General features: G+C 41.5%; 1 protein-coding gene and 1 long non-coding RNA gene across 2 annotated transcripts in view; one reads left to right on the top strand and one right to left on the bottom strand.

Moving 5' to 3' along the window:
• Positions 1 to 16,247, top strand: part of LOC118012289 — a 60,119-nt gene extending 43,872 nt beyond the window's left edge. Inside the window, exon 2 of the long non-coding RNA XR_004679672.1 lies at positions 16,038 to 16,247. This is a non-coding gene — a long non-coding RNA (uncharacterized LOC118012289). The remainder of the gene's footprint in view (positions 1 to 16,037) is intronic.
• Positions 7,664 to 9,759, bottom strand: LOC118012287 (tetratricopeptide repeat protein 30B-like). Its single transcript, XM_035007666.1, has one exon. The coding sequence runs from the start codon at positions 9,709 to 9,711 to the stop codon at positions 7,717 to 7,719; it is 1,995 nt and encodes a 664-aa protein (XP_034863557.1). The 5' UTR covers positions 9,712 to 9,759; the 3' UTR covers positions 7,664 to 7,716.

Genomic DNA, 16,247 nt, shown 5'->3' with positions numbered 1-16,247 from the left:
ATTGTTTTCATTTTCATTTTTATTCTTCTATTGTTATTGAGCTTTTACTGAAACAACCTTATATGAATGTGGAGGAAGTTCTAAAATTGAGGAATATATTTTCTGTATGAGTCATGATATGCATTGGTGTTTATCTTGTGGTTCTGCCAACAAACAGTGAGCAAGCCTTGGACTTAGGGCACCTTTTTGGGGTAGAGCGATTTGATTCTGCATTTACTTCTACGTAAGTGAATGCTCTTCCAAGAATAGCATTACCAATCTCGTGAGTAGCTGCTATAATTTTCAAAAGACTGCATGAACATTTAATACTAATGAAGGCAAGTTTTCAGGCAATGTCTTTACAAAGGTCAACTAACTTTGTCCTATTCACTGGTATCTAAGGATTGATTCTGGGTCTCAAGGACGACTGGATGACTAAAGTGTTGGCACCATGCATAAAAATTCATCACCTCCTGGGTAACACTCAAAATTGTGTGATCTAAGTATGGCCAATGTGGTCGGGGTGCTTTTAGGTACAAGTAACAAAAAAATCTGGCTCAAGCACGTTTAAACAATAAGGTAATTTGTTTTTTCCATTCTATAGGAGAACCAGAGGTAGGTCAGGTTCTAAAGAAGGTAATATAGTGGCTCAAAGATATAATAAAAGACACCAGTTCTCCCCGCCACCCACACCCACCTTAAGCTTAGGTTAGTTTCTCTCATGGTCATAAGATGGTGGCAGCAGATTCAGATCAGTCATGCCCAGAAGAAGAGAGTCCTTCTTATATCTTTTTTTTTTTTTTTAAAGAAAGCTTTCTCAGCAGCCCTTCAAGAGACTTCTCATGCCTTAGTGAAGATTGGACCACATGTTTATCCTGAAAGTAATCAGGGAAAAGGAGGATTACAACAATGGACTTAGACCAGTGATTTTCAACCTTGGCTGCATTTTGAGAAAAATACTGATACCTGGGTCCCACCTCTAGAGATCCTGGGATGCAGCCTGGGACACAAAGAGTTCTAAAAGCTCCCCAGGTGATTTTAATGTGCAGCAAAGCATTTGAGAACCATAAATTTAGACCAAATATCTGGAGGGTAGAGGTAGGAAATGAATATTGGATTATAAATTACCGTAGCCACTACATATTATTGTATTTTCAATGTAAATCTTAAAAGATGTATGTGCATATATAAATGCACACATGGGATTTGGAGTCAGGTTTGGAGGAATCCATATTTATAGGGAGACCAGATGAATGTGGTCCCTATTAGGAAGACAAATTTGGATACATCCAAAGCCAATCAAAGTCATTTATGAGCATGGTTATAATAATGCATATATACAGTGACTTTTGACTTTAGCAAAGTGTAATAAATTAAGAAGTGATGACAGTAAAGGATACTTATGAGTCTTTGAAGAAAAAAAGTATGAGAATACTCTTAAATTCTGGAAACCCTCTTTAAAAAAGTTTCCACTGTCAAAGAGCTTCTAGATAACTTCAGTATTTTTCACATTCCCTCTATGAAAGCCAAAGATTTCTTAAGAATTCTTGAATGCATGATATTAAATTTAAAAAAAGGGGGGCGCCTGGGTGGCTCAGTTGGTTAAGCAGCTGCCTTTGGTGCAGGTCATGATCCTGGGGTCCTGGGATCGAGTCCCTGCAAAGAGTTCCCTGCTCCGCAGGAAGTCTGCTTCTCCCTCTGCTCCTCCCCCTTGCTCATGCTTTTGGTCTCTCTCTCAAATAAATAAAATCTTTTAAATTAAAAAAAAAAAGATTTCAGGGTGCAGTTGGTTAGGCTTCTGACTCTTGGTTTCAGCTCAGGTCCTGATTGCAGGGTCATGAGATCGAGCCCCAAGTGGGGCTCCAGGCTAAGGGCAGAGTCTGCTAAAGTTTCTCTCTCCCTCTCCTTCTGCCCCTTCCTGCCTCACGAGATCTCTGAAATAAATAAATAAATCTTTAAAAAAATAAAACAAGAATAAAAAAATATTTCACTATAACATGGATGGATCTAGAGGGTATAATGCTAAGTGAAATAAGTCAGTCAGAGAAAGACAAATACCATATAATTTCACTCATATTGGAATTTAAGAAACAAAACAAATGAACAAAGAAAAAAAAGAGACTTAAAAAAACTAAACAAACCCAAACTCTTAAATACAGAGAACAAATGGATGGTTGCCAGAGGGAAGGAGGGTGGGGGATGGATGAAATAGATGAAGGGGATTAAGAGTATACTTAACATAATGAGCACCGAGTAATGTATGGAATTGTTGAATCACTATATTGTACACCTGAAACTAATAGAACACTGTATGTTACTTACATTGGAATTAAAAAAAAATAAATACAAAAAAGGTTTCACTAGTTTAAAAGCTATACAAATACCCCAGACAGAATGCCTTAAAAAAATTCAGATGCCCTGACTTTTTCCAATTATCCATTTTTTAATCATTTCTTTAGGCTGGATATCCAGGTCATTTTATTCTCATATAGACTGTGCCCCACCCCACGCCACCCCCACGGTGGCCAGCATGCAGCATCACGTGGTCACTGTTATATTTGCACATACAGAACAGTGCTTCTCCACCTTGGCTACACATTAGAATCATCTGGGGGGACTTTTTAAAGACTGACCCCTCCCTCCCACTGCCATCCCCATAAGTTGAAACCAAATCTTCAGGGGTTAGGGCCTAGGCATCTCTATTTTTGAATAGTTTACTGGCTGATTCTGACACAGAGTGAGGACTGAGAGGTATTAGTACAAAGAGAGAAAAGGAGGTAGATAACAGGGACATAATCTGTTCTCTCGTTCTTAGCTTGCTTTTAATTTTTCCTCCCCCAGATCGAAGCTAATCTGAGTAAGCAATCTTGTGGGAGAGTGTGAGTAAGCCCTTAAGGTCTTGGGTCAAATGGGTTTTGCAAGTAAAGGTAAAGCTTTATGGAGCCTCAGAAGTCTCTGGTAACACTCTGTAAATACCTGTGGAAGCAGCCGGCCCTCTACTGTGATTTCTGAGTAAGTACGTCATACGTAGCCCTTTGCACTTGAGGTGCAGAGTAGCCTCATGACAGCTGTTTTTGCTGTGGTTGGTGGCTGGAGACCATAATGGAGAGAAGACAATCACTAACCTGAAGAAGGGTCGTAAAGAGTGATTTTTTTTTTTAAAGAGCTGATGAAACAACAGGTGGGTCAATAATCTTTGTGCCCAACCCAGATTGTACCACAGCTAAATCTACGCCCGCTGCAAACAACATGTGCTGCACACTCGAGTCCCCTCCGGCACATTCTGGAAACTAGAATATAATTTAGGCTGGCGCAGGAATATGTTCGCTGAGTGTACTTTGGGGAAAGCTTATTACACCACTAATGAAATAATCAGCAGCAACACTAGTAGTGAAAGTCATAGCTCTGGAAAAAGAAACACTTGGCATTGATAGCGTGTCAGAATAATTTGGAAAAAAAAAAAAACAAACAAACCTAAGAGGTGGACGGTGGTGAAGTAGAAAGAGCACTGGATCGGAGCTAGTAGTCCTGGGTTCTGATCCTGGCTTTGCCACTGTTTGGCTCTGTGATTTGGGCAAGTCCTAGTATTCTCTGTGAGCCTCAGTTTTAGGATTTAAGAGATGAGCTAGTCCAAGCCCTGGACTCACTGTTGCAGATGCATTCCACATTTTTATCATAATACCCAATCTGTAATTTAAAAAATCTATTAAGTCATATCTACAAATGTCACAGAAGAATCCATTTATGATTTTCCATTTTAGATTCCACATGATTATTTCTAGAATAATTTTACAGTTTTGCCAACCATTTCATTATCGATCTTCCATCCACTGTCAGAAAAATAGTCTCTTTAGTTTCTGAAAAGGACTAATAACTACTTGCAGCATCTTGGTCAAATCATGCATAGCTCACTTTTGTTCTTTGGCACATTGTCAAAACACTTTAAATGTAATGAATCAGTACAAGAACAAAAGACCAGTACACAAAAATGCTGTATTAACTATAGAAAAAGTTTTACCTTTCTAGTAGATACACGGAACATGGATATGTGGTAGTGCCCTTGTAATAGGATCTTTTTTTGGAAAACTGTTATGATTCAATTCCTGAAGCTTTCTTTTGCTTTACAATATTAGGGTGTGATCATCTCTTGCTCTAAATATAGCATTTCCTGACTCAACAATGGACTAAACCTTTTATTCCCCAGAGTGTATATTCTTCTTTCCACATCTGAAGTGCATAAACTCTAGGGCATGGCTTTGTCAAATTTGGACTAATTAGGACCAAGAGGTTGAGTCTTCACAGAATAGCTTCTGACCTTATGCAGCAGAGACAGAAACACAAACCAGCCGGTAGTTTCCTGGTGAATCTTGACAAGCTCTTCAAGACTCTGTGGACACTTTGTAGACATACTTTTTACAGCAGTTGCCATGAGTGCTGGTAAAACCTTTAGTAATGTGTCTTTTATCTTAAGCATTTGCCTCTGTACTAAAATAACTGGAAACATAATAATAGCAATAAATGCTTTCTCACGAAACTTATTAAGGTCCTGTTTGCACAGTACAGTTTTGGCCATTTGTTATTTTGAACTGAGAGATCCAGTCAATGATAATGATGTGTTTAATTTCACAAATGTGCAAATTTCACTTTTGAACAAGGACTTGGACTCAGTTTACATGTCCACCTAATAATATTTACAATCAAGTTACCAGCAAGTCCTGCTTAAACTAACAAATGCCTATCTTTCATTCTAGAAATGTACACAGAACTCTCTATTTTCTGAACATTTTTCCCTATGAGGGCAATTCCTTTTCTAATATAAACACATTATGATGTTGTAGACAGGATTTCAATATGTGATAGGTCAATCTTGGCCCAAATCCAAGGGAGCTGATTTTATTAAACCACCAAAAGAACCCTGGTTTCTTGTGGACTCAAGTGTAAAGCAATCACCTTGTAAAGACTCACTCTCCCCCCTCCCCAAGGGGAATATTAAAACAAGACCACACTATACCTATGATTAATTAATTAATTACCTCTGGCTAATGCCTGGCTCTATTTTTCAATATAAAATGATTATGGCTACAGAAAAGTCTCCTCTAGAGTTGAGTATATTTAATTCCCAATGTCACAGAACATTAAAAAAAATATATTGTACTCTTTAAAATTTCAGTCACTGTTTTTCTATTGAGGTCGAAGAGAAAAAGATAAGGATTACTGCAAATATACAAAGAAAGCTCACTGCATTCTGCAAATTATATAGATCCAGTGCTTTTGGTTAGGTCCTCTTAAAATTTCTCTGGCTTTACCAATTTGAGAGTCACTTTTTATTGATAAGTGTTATCTCAATTTGCAAAAATGCATGGTTAAATGGTTTCTAAAGTCCCTGTGATAATCACAGTGCTACTTCCCTGACACTTATTGCTAAAAGGTTGGTATGCGTCTTTTATACCTGCTTGTGGTTTCAACTGCCAGTTATCAGAGAAGTGTCCTTATAATTGACAAAAGGGAGAAAAAGAAAAGATAAAAAAGAGAAAGAAAAGGAGGGCAGTAAGGCAGATAGATTTTTCATTTCTTATCTTGTGATACATTCTGTAACAGTAAACACTACTCTCTCTTAAATAGACCCTTTGAAGGCAGAAAAAGAAAACACTCCAAGAGAAAGCTTTATAAACTGGAGATTGTCTTCCTGTTCACCGTGGCTTTGTCCTTTTGGAAAGTCTGCATGACCTCTCCTCCTTGTATTAAATAAGACAAGGGTGCAAGGACTTATGATTCGATTTGGTGAGTTAGTTACAGAAGTAGCTCTGGCATCTGTTATTTCCATTCTGTTATCCAGTACTTCTGTTCTGTTAATGGCAGCAGACATTTGATTAAACTGCTGAGATTTGGACCTGAAGGGGATCCAAGGTGGGTCGTGAAGTAAATCACATAGCTACATCTCTGCTTCATCTTCACCTCACCTGTTCCTCTATTTCCAGACTTCTGGCAGACTGGCCGCTGGAGGCCTTCACCTTGGGCAGGAGGAGCTCTAATTATTTCAAGAATAATTGATTTAAAAACGCATATTATAATATCCTGTTACTAGAACTCCTGCAGTATATATCATTTACGTATCATTTGTGGTATAACATTTTTTGGAGGAATTAAAAGCAAATTTCCCCTTCCCCACCAAATAGATAAATTAGTGGATAAAACTAAAAGGGTAAGAGAATTAAATAATTTCTAAGTATTTACAAAATTCTTAATTTTTGCACAACCCATAGCTGAGAACAAGGACTGCCTTTTATACTTTCATAGAGTCATAAGAAAAAGCTCCAAGTAGAAAAAGGCAAAAATCCTTATTTCTTTGTAGTAATCAATATGTTGTAGCATCCAACAAAAAGTGACAACAGACATTTATCTAATGGGTTAACATTTACCGTAAGCCCAAATACCAGAAAACATTCATTTGAAATGTAATTATATATTTTGTTTCCTGACTGATTTGTTTAAATAGCCAGGTCATAAAAGCAGTCAACTTTCTACAGTATGGTTGTACAGAATCCGATGTAACAGCCAGAAGTAATTGTAAAAAGCATCTAGCAGTTCAAATGATGTGGGACCTCAAGGGGTAAATGAATTTCTGAAGGTAAAAGTTGACTGTGGATGGTCTGGAACTCATACCTTAGTATTTTCATTGTCAGTTCAGTGCTTACTTTTCCCTATGCTGCACACATTAGAAAGCTTTTATATTTGATTATTTGTCACTATTCACAAGGAGGCACAATCAATCCTGGAAAACCAAAAATGGAAAACTAGGGGAAGGATTCTATAAAACAAGATAAACCAATAAATAACATTATGGAAGAAAAATTAAGCCACAGACCAAACCTCATAACCTGAGAAGAGCCAAAAAAATAATTCTCATTCATTTAGTACTTTTACTTCTACAAGAGCTTAGGCCAAGGTCCAAACTTGACTCAGTTGAGACCCAGAGGCTACAGGACTAAAAAAATGGAGTGGAGGTATACAGTTAAGCTCAGAATTGGTCTTATTGGACAGCAAAGTCTATCCCGGGATGGCACAGTGGACGGGTCTTGATTGCTGATTGAAGAAAGGTCCAGCCACGGGCTAGCAATCATTTACATGGTGGTCACCAGAGGAATGCAAACATACCCACCCTAACAGTTCTTTGGTTTATGCCACATCCTTTCCTACAGCCTAAAATTAGGATATAAACTATGGAGGGTAACTGGCTTATGTAAAGATGTCACTCTAGCAAGTGTTGCTTGAGGGCAAAACCTGGTGACTTCTGGCAGAGAATACCAAAGTGAGCTACCTCATACTAAGTGCTCCTTACTCAATTAAATGGAAAGATTCCTCAAACAGAATATTTGTTATTATAATTTTAAATGGTCTAGGCTCAATATGTAGCATGTAAAGATGCCAAAGATAAATACAGATAGAGGACAAATATAAATAACAGAGCCATTCTGATAAATGCCATTATCAGACATAACTATATATTCCATCCTATAATCTCATAAATCAAAGCTTTTTATTATTATTATGTTATGTTAATCACCATACATTACATCATTATTTTTTGATGTAGTGTTCCATGATTCATTATTTGTGTATAACACCCAGCGCTGCATGCAGAACATGCCCTCTTTAATACCCATCACCAGGCTAACCCATCCTCCCACCCCCCTCCCCTCTAGAACCCTCAGTTTGTTTTTCAGAGTCCATAGTCTCTCATGGTTCGTCTCCCCCTCCGTAAATCAAAGCTTTTAACTGTCTGGATTCATAGGTGACTGTATTCTTTCCAGTATGCATTCTTTCTTCTTCCAGGGGTTGTTCAGTAACGGCAGGTATGTTCCTGCCATAAAGTTCACATTGTTGTAGAAACTGGACACATTCTTGAATAACACTGTCAAGAAGCACAATCATGTGTTTTGACATGTTTTCTAATAAGGACAGGAAACATCTTTTGGCATAATACCAGGTATCAGCTCCCAGTTTCTTATGGTAAGGTTCCAGGCTTTTGATAACCCGAGAAATACCAAAGTCATAATTTCCTTTGGCACAATAGAGGGTCCCTATCACCAAATTCACAATGCAGAGGTGGTAGATTTTCTTATCTGGGTCATCATAGGACAGCTGCTCTTCCTCCTTTTCGATCTTTCTCATCAACTCCTCAGCTTCTTCATTCTGACTTGTCATAATGTATGAAACACACAGATTAGCCAGCACAATAGCACTGACGTTCAGGATGTTGTCATAATGCTTCTTGACTATGGGTTCATAGAAACCGATAGCTTCTTTGTATTTGTTTTCCTGCATGAACAGGACGTGAGCCACATTCAGCTTCCACACATCATGGTCATTACAGAATTCCACAGATTTGCGGAAGATCTTTTCCACCATTGGATAATTCTCCAGGTTCCAGTAGATCTTTGCCTGGGCCATCAACACGGGAATATACTTCTCCAGAGTGTCATCATACTCGTTCACTGCCTTTTTGACAGCTTCATCGTCCCTATTGTGTCTTGCTTCCTGAACTTGTATGGTGAGTCTCCGGAGCTGTTCAGTCAGCATCCCTGCTAGCCCATCAAGCTTAACGAAAGCCTCCTCAGGGGCTGTCTGGCAAGTGATCATGGCATCCAGGAAGTCATAGAGATAGGGTGTGAGCAACCTGTAGGTCAAATGGGCATTCTCTGCCAGGACATCGGCTGCCAGGTCAAAATACTCATACTTACAGTAGAGCAACAGCAGGTTGCCAAAGGTCTCTGGGGGGAAGGGGTTCTGTTGGAGCAAAAATTGTAGCTTTTCAAACCCCTCCGTAGGCCTGGCGTCCATGTTCATGAGCGCCTGGTTGTGCAGGGTCACGGGGTCTAACTCTTCTTCTGCCCGAGGTGGCATGTCAGTGAGGGCTTCCTGGGCCGCCTCATAGTTTCTCAGTTGGTACTCGATGGCTGCCTTGAGGTTGAAGGCTTCCACCAGGGCAGTCTGGTGAAGGACTAAGGTGTTGCCAACGCTTCGAACATCAATGCCCTCCGTGGTCATGCCCACACCTAGCTCCGGGTGCTGGCGGATGCCACGCTCAATGATGTCGGCGATGTACTTGAGCGCCGGGGCATAGTGCCGGCGGCTGTAATAGGCCAAAGCCAGGTTGTAGGAAAGGTCAGGCCGGTAGCCCGAAGCCTGGAGGGCCGCCAAGAACTTGGAGCACGCGGCTTCATACTGGCCCTCCTTGTAGAGCAAACAACCCAGGTTGACCTGGCCGTCGGGCTCGTTCTCGCCCCCACCGTCCTCTCCCCCTTCCCCACTCAGCAGCTGCTCCACCAGGCTCTTGGCCCCTGGCAGGTCGCCCTCGCTGTACTTGATCGCGGCTTGCAGACGGAGGACCCGGCTGTGGTAGGCGGGGTTGTCCAGCAGGAGGAAGGCCACCCGGGTGGCCTCTGGGTAAAGGCAGGCCTTGTACAGGGCCTGGGCCTGGTACAGGCGGTACTGCTCCAGTTCGGGGTGCAGCTGGCCCAGCTGCTCATAGCACTCGGCGGCCAGCGCGAACTCCTGCAGGCGGTAGTAGCAGTAGCCCAGCAGCGACAGGCCGGCGCGGCTCCTCGGGCTCCGCTGGAGCTCGCCGCCCAGCAGCTGCACCGCCTCGGCGTAGCGGGAATCGCGGATGAGGCGGTACACGACGGCGGTGAACTCCCCATCCGGGATCTGCGCGCCGCTCAGCCCGGCCATAACCGCCGCGGTGGTGGTGCGCGCTGGTTACCACGGCAACAAGCCCGCCGGAAACGGAAGGCTGCCTGTCCTGAGATTACTTTGTAACGGAATAAGCCCGTTGCTATAAAAAGTAATCAGTGAAATTAGTCTTTCCATTATTAAATCTGTCCTCGAAGACTTTAGGCTGCTAAGGCCGTTAGTTACGCAAGACTGAACACAAGCTTCTAGGTAGCTCAGAGATGAAAACTCCACTTCCCGGCGTGCACCACTCTAGTCGCGGCGTAGCCGGAACGTGACCGCGCTGCATGCTGGGGCCCTAGTCTCGCGGGACCGACTCACAGGCATGGGGGGAGATGAGGTGTCAGTACTTTTTCCCACCCGTGTTTTATGGGGATTGCTGGCTGCCAGTTGTATCATTTCGGTGTCTCGCGTAGGGGAGCAAGGGTTATCGTCTGAAATCCCTTGCTTTTTAAGACTTTTTTAGTGTGCAGTGCATACAAACAGTGTAGGTTCGTGTTTTGTGCTTGTAAATTAGCGGGAAGGAAAAGGTGGATATCTCCTTGGAATTGCCCTGGAATTAGAGTAGGTTCTTTTTTTAAAGATTTTATTTATTTGACAGAGGGAGAGAGAGACAGCGAGAGAGGGAACACAAGCTACCCCGAGGGCATACTTTCTACGAAGGTAATATGGAGAGACCAAAAGTCTTTATTTTTGTCGTTTTCACAGGTGACGGTAGGAAATGGTTTTGTATTATATGGTACTGTGAGACATTCAGTTTTAGATTCAAGTGTCTCCATCCCCTTATTTTTCATAAACAATTATTACAGAGCAGATGGCAGCGTTTAAACTTGGCTGCATCTCCTGCCCTGGTCCTCTGGCTTTCACTACAAAAAAGAAACCATTCTTCCTTGATCTGCCTAGATCTCCACTGGTCTTCTATCATTTGCATTGGCCTGTCTAGTCCCTAAGATAAACGGTGTCCAAATAAAAGCATGTCTTTGCTATATACTTAAAAGACTGCAGTGCAAGTCCTTAATCTTCCTCCTTTATAGTTTTGCTGCCCATGCAGCTTATCTATATGTAGATTTTAGACACAACCCCAACCATATTGTATTATTAGACCATTTATGTCCTTTTTTTTCCTGATCTTAATAACCACTCCATATTCTGTATATTGCAGGTAAAGAATCTGTGTACTGGAAAGGTTTAAGTTACTTGCTTAAGACCACACAGATAGGTAGCAGTTGTGCCACGATATCCAACATCTAGTTTCAGTAGAAAATAGTGACTGATAAGTAACTCATCATGTCTATCCTCTTTAGATGAGTTTGTAAGAGCCTAGTGTTTGGGGCCAAGTTGTAGAATGGAAGGTTAGTGTCGTTTTCGTCCATTCAACCAACCAACCGATTGACTTGGTGTGGCAGTAGAAATTTGAACTTCCAGATCGGAATGGCAGCTGTGAGCAGATATTAGGAATTAATTAGTGGGTGGGGTGGTATAGCTTCTAGTCAGTCACTGGTGTATCTAGGAGGAGCCTTCTCCAGGTGTGTGATTGTTCATATCAAGAAACAACTGACTTTATGTACTCATTCAGTCTTCTCTCTTGCTGAGAAATTGGCAGAGCTGTGAAGTTCTGAGTGGGACCAGAAAAGGAACTTGCTACTGCATGAATACCAATAGAGGAACAAACTACATATATTTCAGAGGGTTGAGTGGGGGCTCTCACACACCTGAGATACCCCGAGAAGACAGGCAATGAAGACTCCTATAACTCTCCTCAGACACTTCTTTCAACCCAACCTCTGGGTGCACCCTTTTAGGGCCTTCAACTCAGCAGGTATGTGGTTTGACAGAGGCTGATTAGTGCTGCCCAATAATTGAGGCGTGGGTGTGGGAGGATCTTCACCTTTATGGCTGCCTGACAACATTTGTCCCTTGGAAACTCAGGCACAGTATTTTAAAATCCTTATGTATGAACTGTTACTTTGGGTAAGTTACTGTTAAATCAAGGTAAGACAACAGAACATAGAAATGGGAAACTACCTTTTTATCTTTGGTCTGTCAGTCTTTTTTTCAGAATTGGATTTGTATCATGAAAGCATTCATCTTCAAATGGCTTCTTGGAAATGGATGAAAAATAGAAGGACTATCTGCTCTCCCCCAAATTTCCCTGATCCCTTCAGGAGTCAGTTGGGGGCCCCTCTGTGTTGGTGCCTGTCTGTGGGCATGGCAGCTGACGGGGGCAGGAGGGAGGCTGCTCTGTGTCTTTCCCCTTGTTTCATGTGCTACTGTTCCTGAGGCCTGGCTTGAGAAAAGCAGGACATTCGGTTTAGACAGATGGAGGGCAGGGTCATTTTCAAAATGAAATGAGTGCACAAATCACACTGTGAAATTGGCATGACCATCACTGCTGGCGTGAACACTGACTTTTATTTAGTCTCTGATAGGCAGTTGGGGAATAGATTAGCGTTTTTGGGGGGGAGGGTGAAAGAAGGCCCTTTAATTAATGATAGAAATTCTGGAAAGCAATTAATGGGATGGAATATTATAGAATGTCATAAAGGCTCATTTTGTTTCCAACAGAATCTTGAAAACTGGAGCATGTATCAAAAAGTAAATGTATCGTACCTTTCCTAGCAATAAGAAAGCACTTGGTGGTTGCAGTAAAATGATTTAGTGCCTTATTGAAAGAAACGAGGCTTTGAGAAAACGGTGTTGGGTTCGATGGATTTTGCTGCATGAGGGAGGCATGTTTACCACGTAGAAGAGTTCCATTCAGGCAAAATGTGTAGGAGCTAAAAGCATGAGTTTTGGTTCTTCATATGCTTATGTTTCTGCTTGCTAAACCGTGAGATGATCAAATCCTGTTCTATTTGTATGTGTAATCTATTGGGCGTTATCTTGTAAAACAGTTGGAAGGTATGATTTCTTATTTATCCCTCAAAAGGAATCCTTTCCTATTGGTAAATAGGTCATTTCTGAACATCTCAACTACCACAGCCGTGGGCAGACATCTTCCTTGATAACGGAAGACCTTCTGCAAAACCATTTGCCAGTTGTTCTTTCTTTTTCCCTCTCATTGGCAGGCCATTTTCTTCAGGATGGCCAGTTTCAGGGGCTCAGTTACCTTGCTTCCTCTCAACAATAAACAGGGAAAAAGAATAAATTAGTGCCAGTTGGTAATGGAATTGGCTTTTAGGAGCATCTGTTCAATCTTTTAACACTTTTGGAAAGGTTGTATACCAGATCAACACTTGGGGACATTTATGCTCAGATAGTAAGCCATTTAACCTCATTATGAACTCTCCTTTTGCTGGTAGTTTCAGCTTTATTAATATTTTAATTAGATTTCCTTCTTGGATATACCTTGGGTTGTTTTTTTTTTATCAAGTTGCTTATATTTGGGTGCTCACAGTATTATTATCTAAATTAACTTACAGGGGGAGCACAATAGCATTATAGTTCGTAAATGGAATTAGTAGAGAAGGCACAACTGTGGATACTGGCATTTAAAGAAAGCAGTCAACCGGGGCGCCTGGGTGGCTCAGTCGGTTGAGCGTCTGCCTTCGGCTTGGGTCATGGTCCCAGGGTCCTGGGATCGAGCCCCGTGTCGGGCTCCCTGCTCAGCGGGAAGCCTGCTTCTTCCTCTCCCACTCCCCCTGCTTGTGTTCCTGCTCTTGCTATCTGTCAAATAAATAAATAAAATCTTAAAAAAAAAATAAAAATAAAGAAAGCAGTCAACCATCCAAACAAAGAGTTACTCTAAACTTCGTGTTTATGCAGTACTTTCTGTACCAGGACCAGGTCCTGCTTTGCCTAACTCCCCTCATTAATCCTCACAGCCCTTCCGTGAATTAGGCGACTCTTACCGTTGGCCCCAGTGGAAAATCATGGGCAGCAAAACAGAAAGAAGCCTGTGTGGTGGCTGCAGCCAGCACATGGGGACTGGCGATTGCTCCGGCTGGCCGGTAGGGGCCGCCCTGCACCTCTTCCCTCGCTTCCCCTGGGCACCGCCTCTCCAGTCGTTTGAATTGGCTTTGGATCGTTTGCTGCAGTTTGTTCTAATAGAACAGGCACAATGGTGGAAGAATTTTAAAGTTTAAGCACCGAAGCCGTTGTGTAATTGTATGGCGTCAGTGTGGCTGGCAGCCTTGCATTGATGTGATCCCCCTGTGTAATTGCCCATGCAAATTCGAGCAATCTGTAACGGACGCGGGAGCCCGCGTTCCGCCGCGGCTTCTCCCTCCAGAAAATCTTCAATAATTCGAGGAACCTTTTGTCATCTTTAAAATGCTCCACGGACAGGACGGTCTCAGGATCCCTCTCAGATGGGCAAACATCACAGATCAAGACAAGGTTAATGGGCTAAATTGACAGTCTAAATTGTCGTTATTCGGATGCATGCTTGCCTCTTTCAGCCTTTAGATCACCATTCTCAAGAGAGAGAAAGATTATTCCAGAGGCTTCTTAAACTTTAAGCATTTTATTAAAAACAAAGATATTTAGGTCTCTTAAAGCAGACTGTTTCAAGCTCATGAATTGGCTGCTTGGGAAATGGCCACGCGATCTGCAAGGTAGTATTCTTACAATGAAACATCAGCCTGGCAGATCTGCACAAAGAGAGTGACTTCAAACAACTCAGCTGAAGAGAATTTCCCTTCTTTTGTGTAGAACAATAATAATTAGGAAGCAGATCCGGGGGGATCCTTTTTAGATTATTGTATATCAAAATAAAACGGCAAAAGCAGTTTTCCCCCACGGGAATGAAACTCTTATTTCCATAGTATGCCGTTTCTTTCTCTCTCTCCCTACCCTTCCTTCCTCCCTCCTCCTCCCTCCCTCCCTCCCTCTTCCTTCCTTCCTTCCCTTTTTCTTTCTTTCTCTTCTTTCTTAATTCGTCTAAAGATGATTTGATCTAAATCTATAGAAAAATTGAGATTCTGATACACACATATATACACACAAAGTGAACACAAAGATAGATGATAGCTGCAAATAGCACATTTTGGTCTCAGCGAATACTTCATTTACTTAATAAACATACTTCTTTCTGTGCCAGTGTATACATTCGACAACATTGGTATAGATATGCCGCACGATAAACAGCTGATCTTTAGCCCTGTTGAGAGATGTGCCAAATATGCAAGAACATACAAAATTAAATTAGGGAAGATGTAACCCCAAATTGCTAGTTGGGGAAAAGTAGTAACACGAACAATGTGAGCAGGACACCAGGCATTGCTGAACCGTGTGCTGCTCGTGACAGTCCCTGGACACGCTTCATTTTGTTTCTGCCATCTCTGTCTTGGAGTCTGTGACTGCTCACTTAGGCAACTCTGGCCTTCTTGTAGCCAAGACTCAGCCTTTACGTTTCCTGCTGCATTTGAGTTTGGGGAATGCTTGACAGCAAGCGGCAGAACAACTGTTTCAGAGGCTGTTAGGCTGAAGCAGATAATGAAACCTCTCTGCGCTGGTGTGGCCAGAGTTTTTAGGGGCCCAAATTAGGTTTTGTTCTTGTTCTGCTTAATGAATCTTCTTTGAGGTTTTTTTTTTTTCCAGCCCAGACATTTTTCGTTAGATTTAAATCTCCCCCAATATGTTTAGATTTCTGTCCTGCTTGAAGGGAGTTGTTTCACACTATTTCTAGGGACGAGACTATATTTTATCTTTCAGCAATTCATTAAGAGTCAGCAGGAGACATGGATTTTAAAATAATTGTACCGCAAAGTAAATTGAGCAGACTCTGTTTAATGACCTAAGGTAAGGGGATAAAGTATGATAAATCTTGATACGTGAAAAAAATCATCTGAATTCCTGTAGTGTTAACATTAGATAATATTGTTATTACACTAACAAAATGTTAAAGATTATTTCTAACCCAACGCAATGTGTATGCAAATATAAAATACCTGGAAGTGTATAGACATCTCAGATCTTAGAAATAAAAAACACATGCAATTTTAATTTCATCTGACTCACTTTATAAATTGACTTCTAAATTAAAGTGACTGCCATTTATGGGACATCTAGATATGAGATAATCTAAAATTGTCCTCTACGAAGTAAAGGGTATATTTAAAAAAAAAAATGTACTGATGACCATATCTTTCATGATCACTAGAGGCAGGCTCAGATGTATCTGTGGTAAGGATGTTTTATATCTATCCGTGTATGTAACTTTTTATTTTGTCTTTAGAGAGAAGGTGACCTCTGTAGGTGTGTTCCTCTTTTATTTGAGAAGAGTAAATAAGACCTTTATGTGGAAATCATTTTAAAAATTAAATACAGCTTGGTCCTGTGGTACAGAAATGAACTTAATAAGAGCCAGCGCTTTTATTTTGCAGGTGGAAAACCCAAGACCTGGAGAGTCCCAAGAGAACAGGTCCAGCTGGTGGCCAAGGGGACGGGGAGCCCCCATTGGCTGTGCATTGCCTGGTGCCCTTTATAGTTTGCACGCTGTCCCTCCTGGCCAGGATCGCAAGCTACATCATAGGTTGTGCATGTATTATGTACATTTTGACTAACAAGAAAATAAATAGCGTGTCTGAAAAAAA

This window comes from Mirounga leonina, unplaced genomic scaffold (assembly GCF_011800145.1).
Source record: "Mirounga leonina isolate KUSES-001 unplaced genomic scaffold, KU_Mleo_1.0 Mir_151, whole genome shotgun sequence".
Lineage (NCBI taxonomy): Eukaryota > Metazoa > Chordata > Mammalia > Carnivora > Phocidae > Mirounga > Mirounga leonina.
The sequence above is the reverse complement of the archived record's forward strand: the minus strand, read 5'-3'. Positions and strand labels throughout refer to the sequence as shown.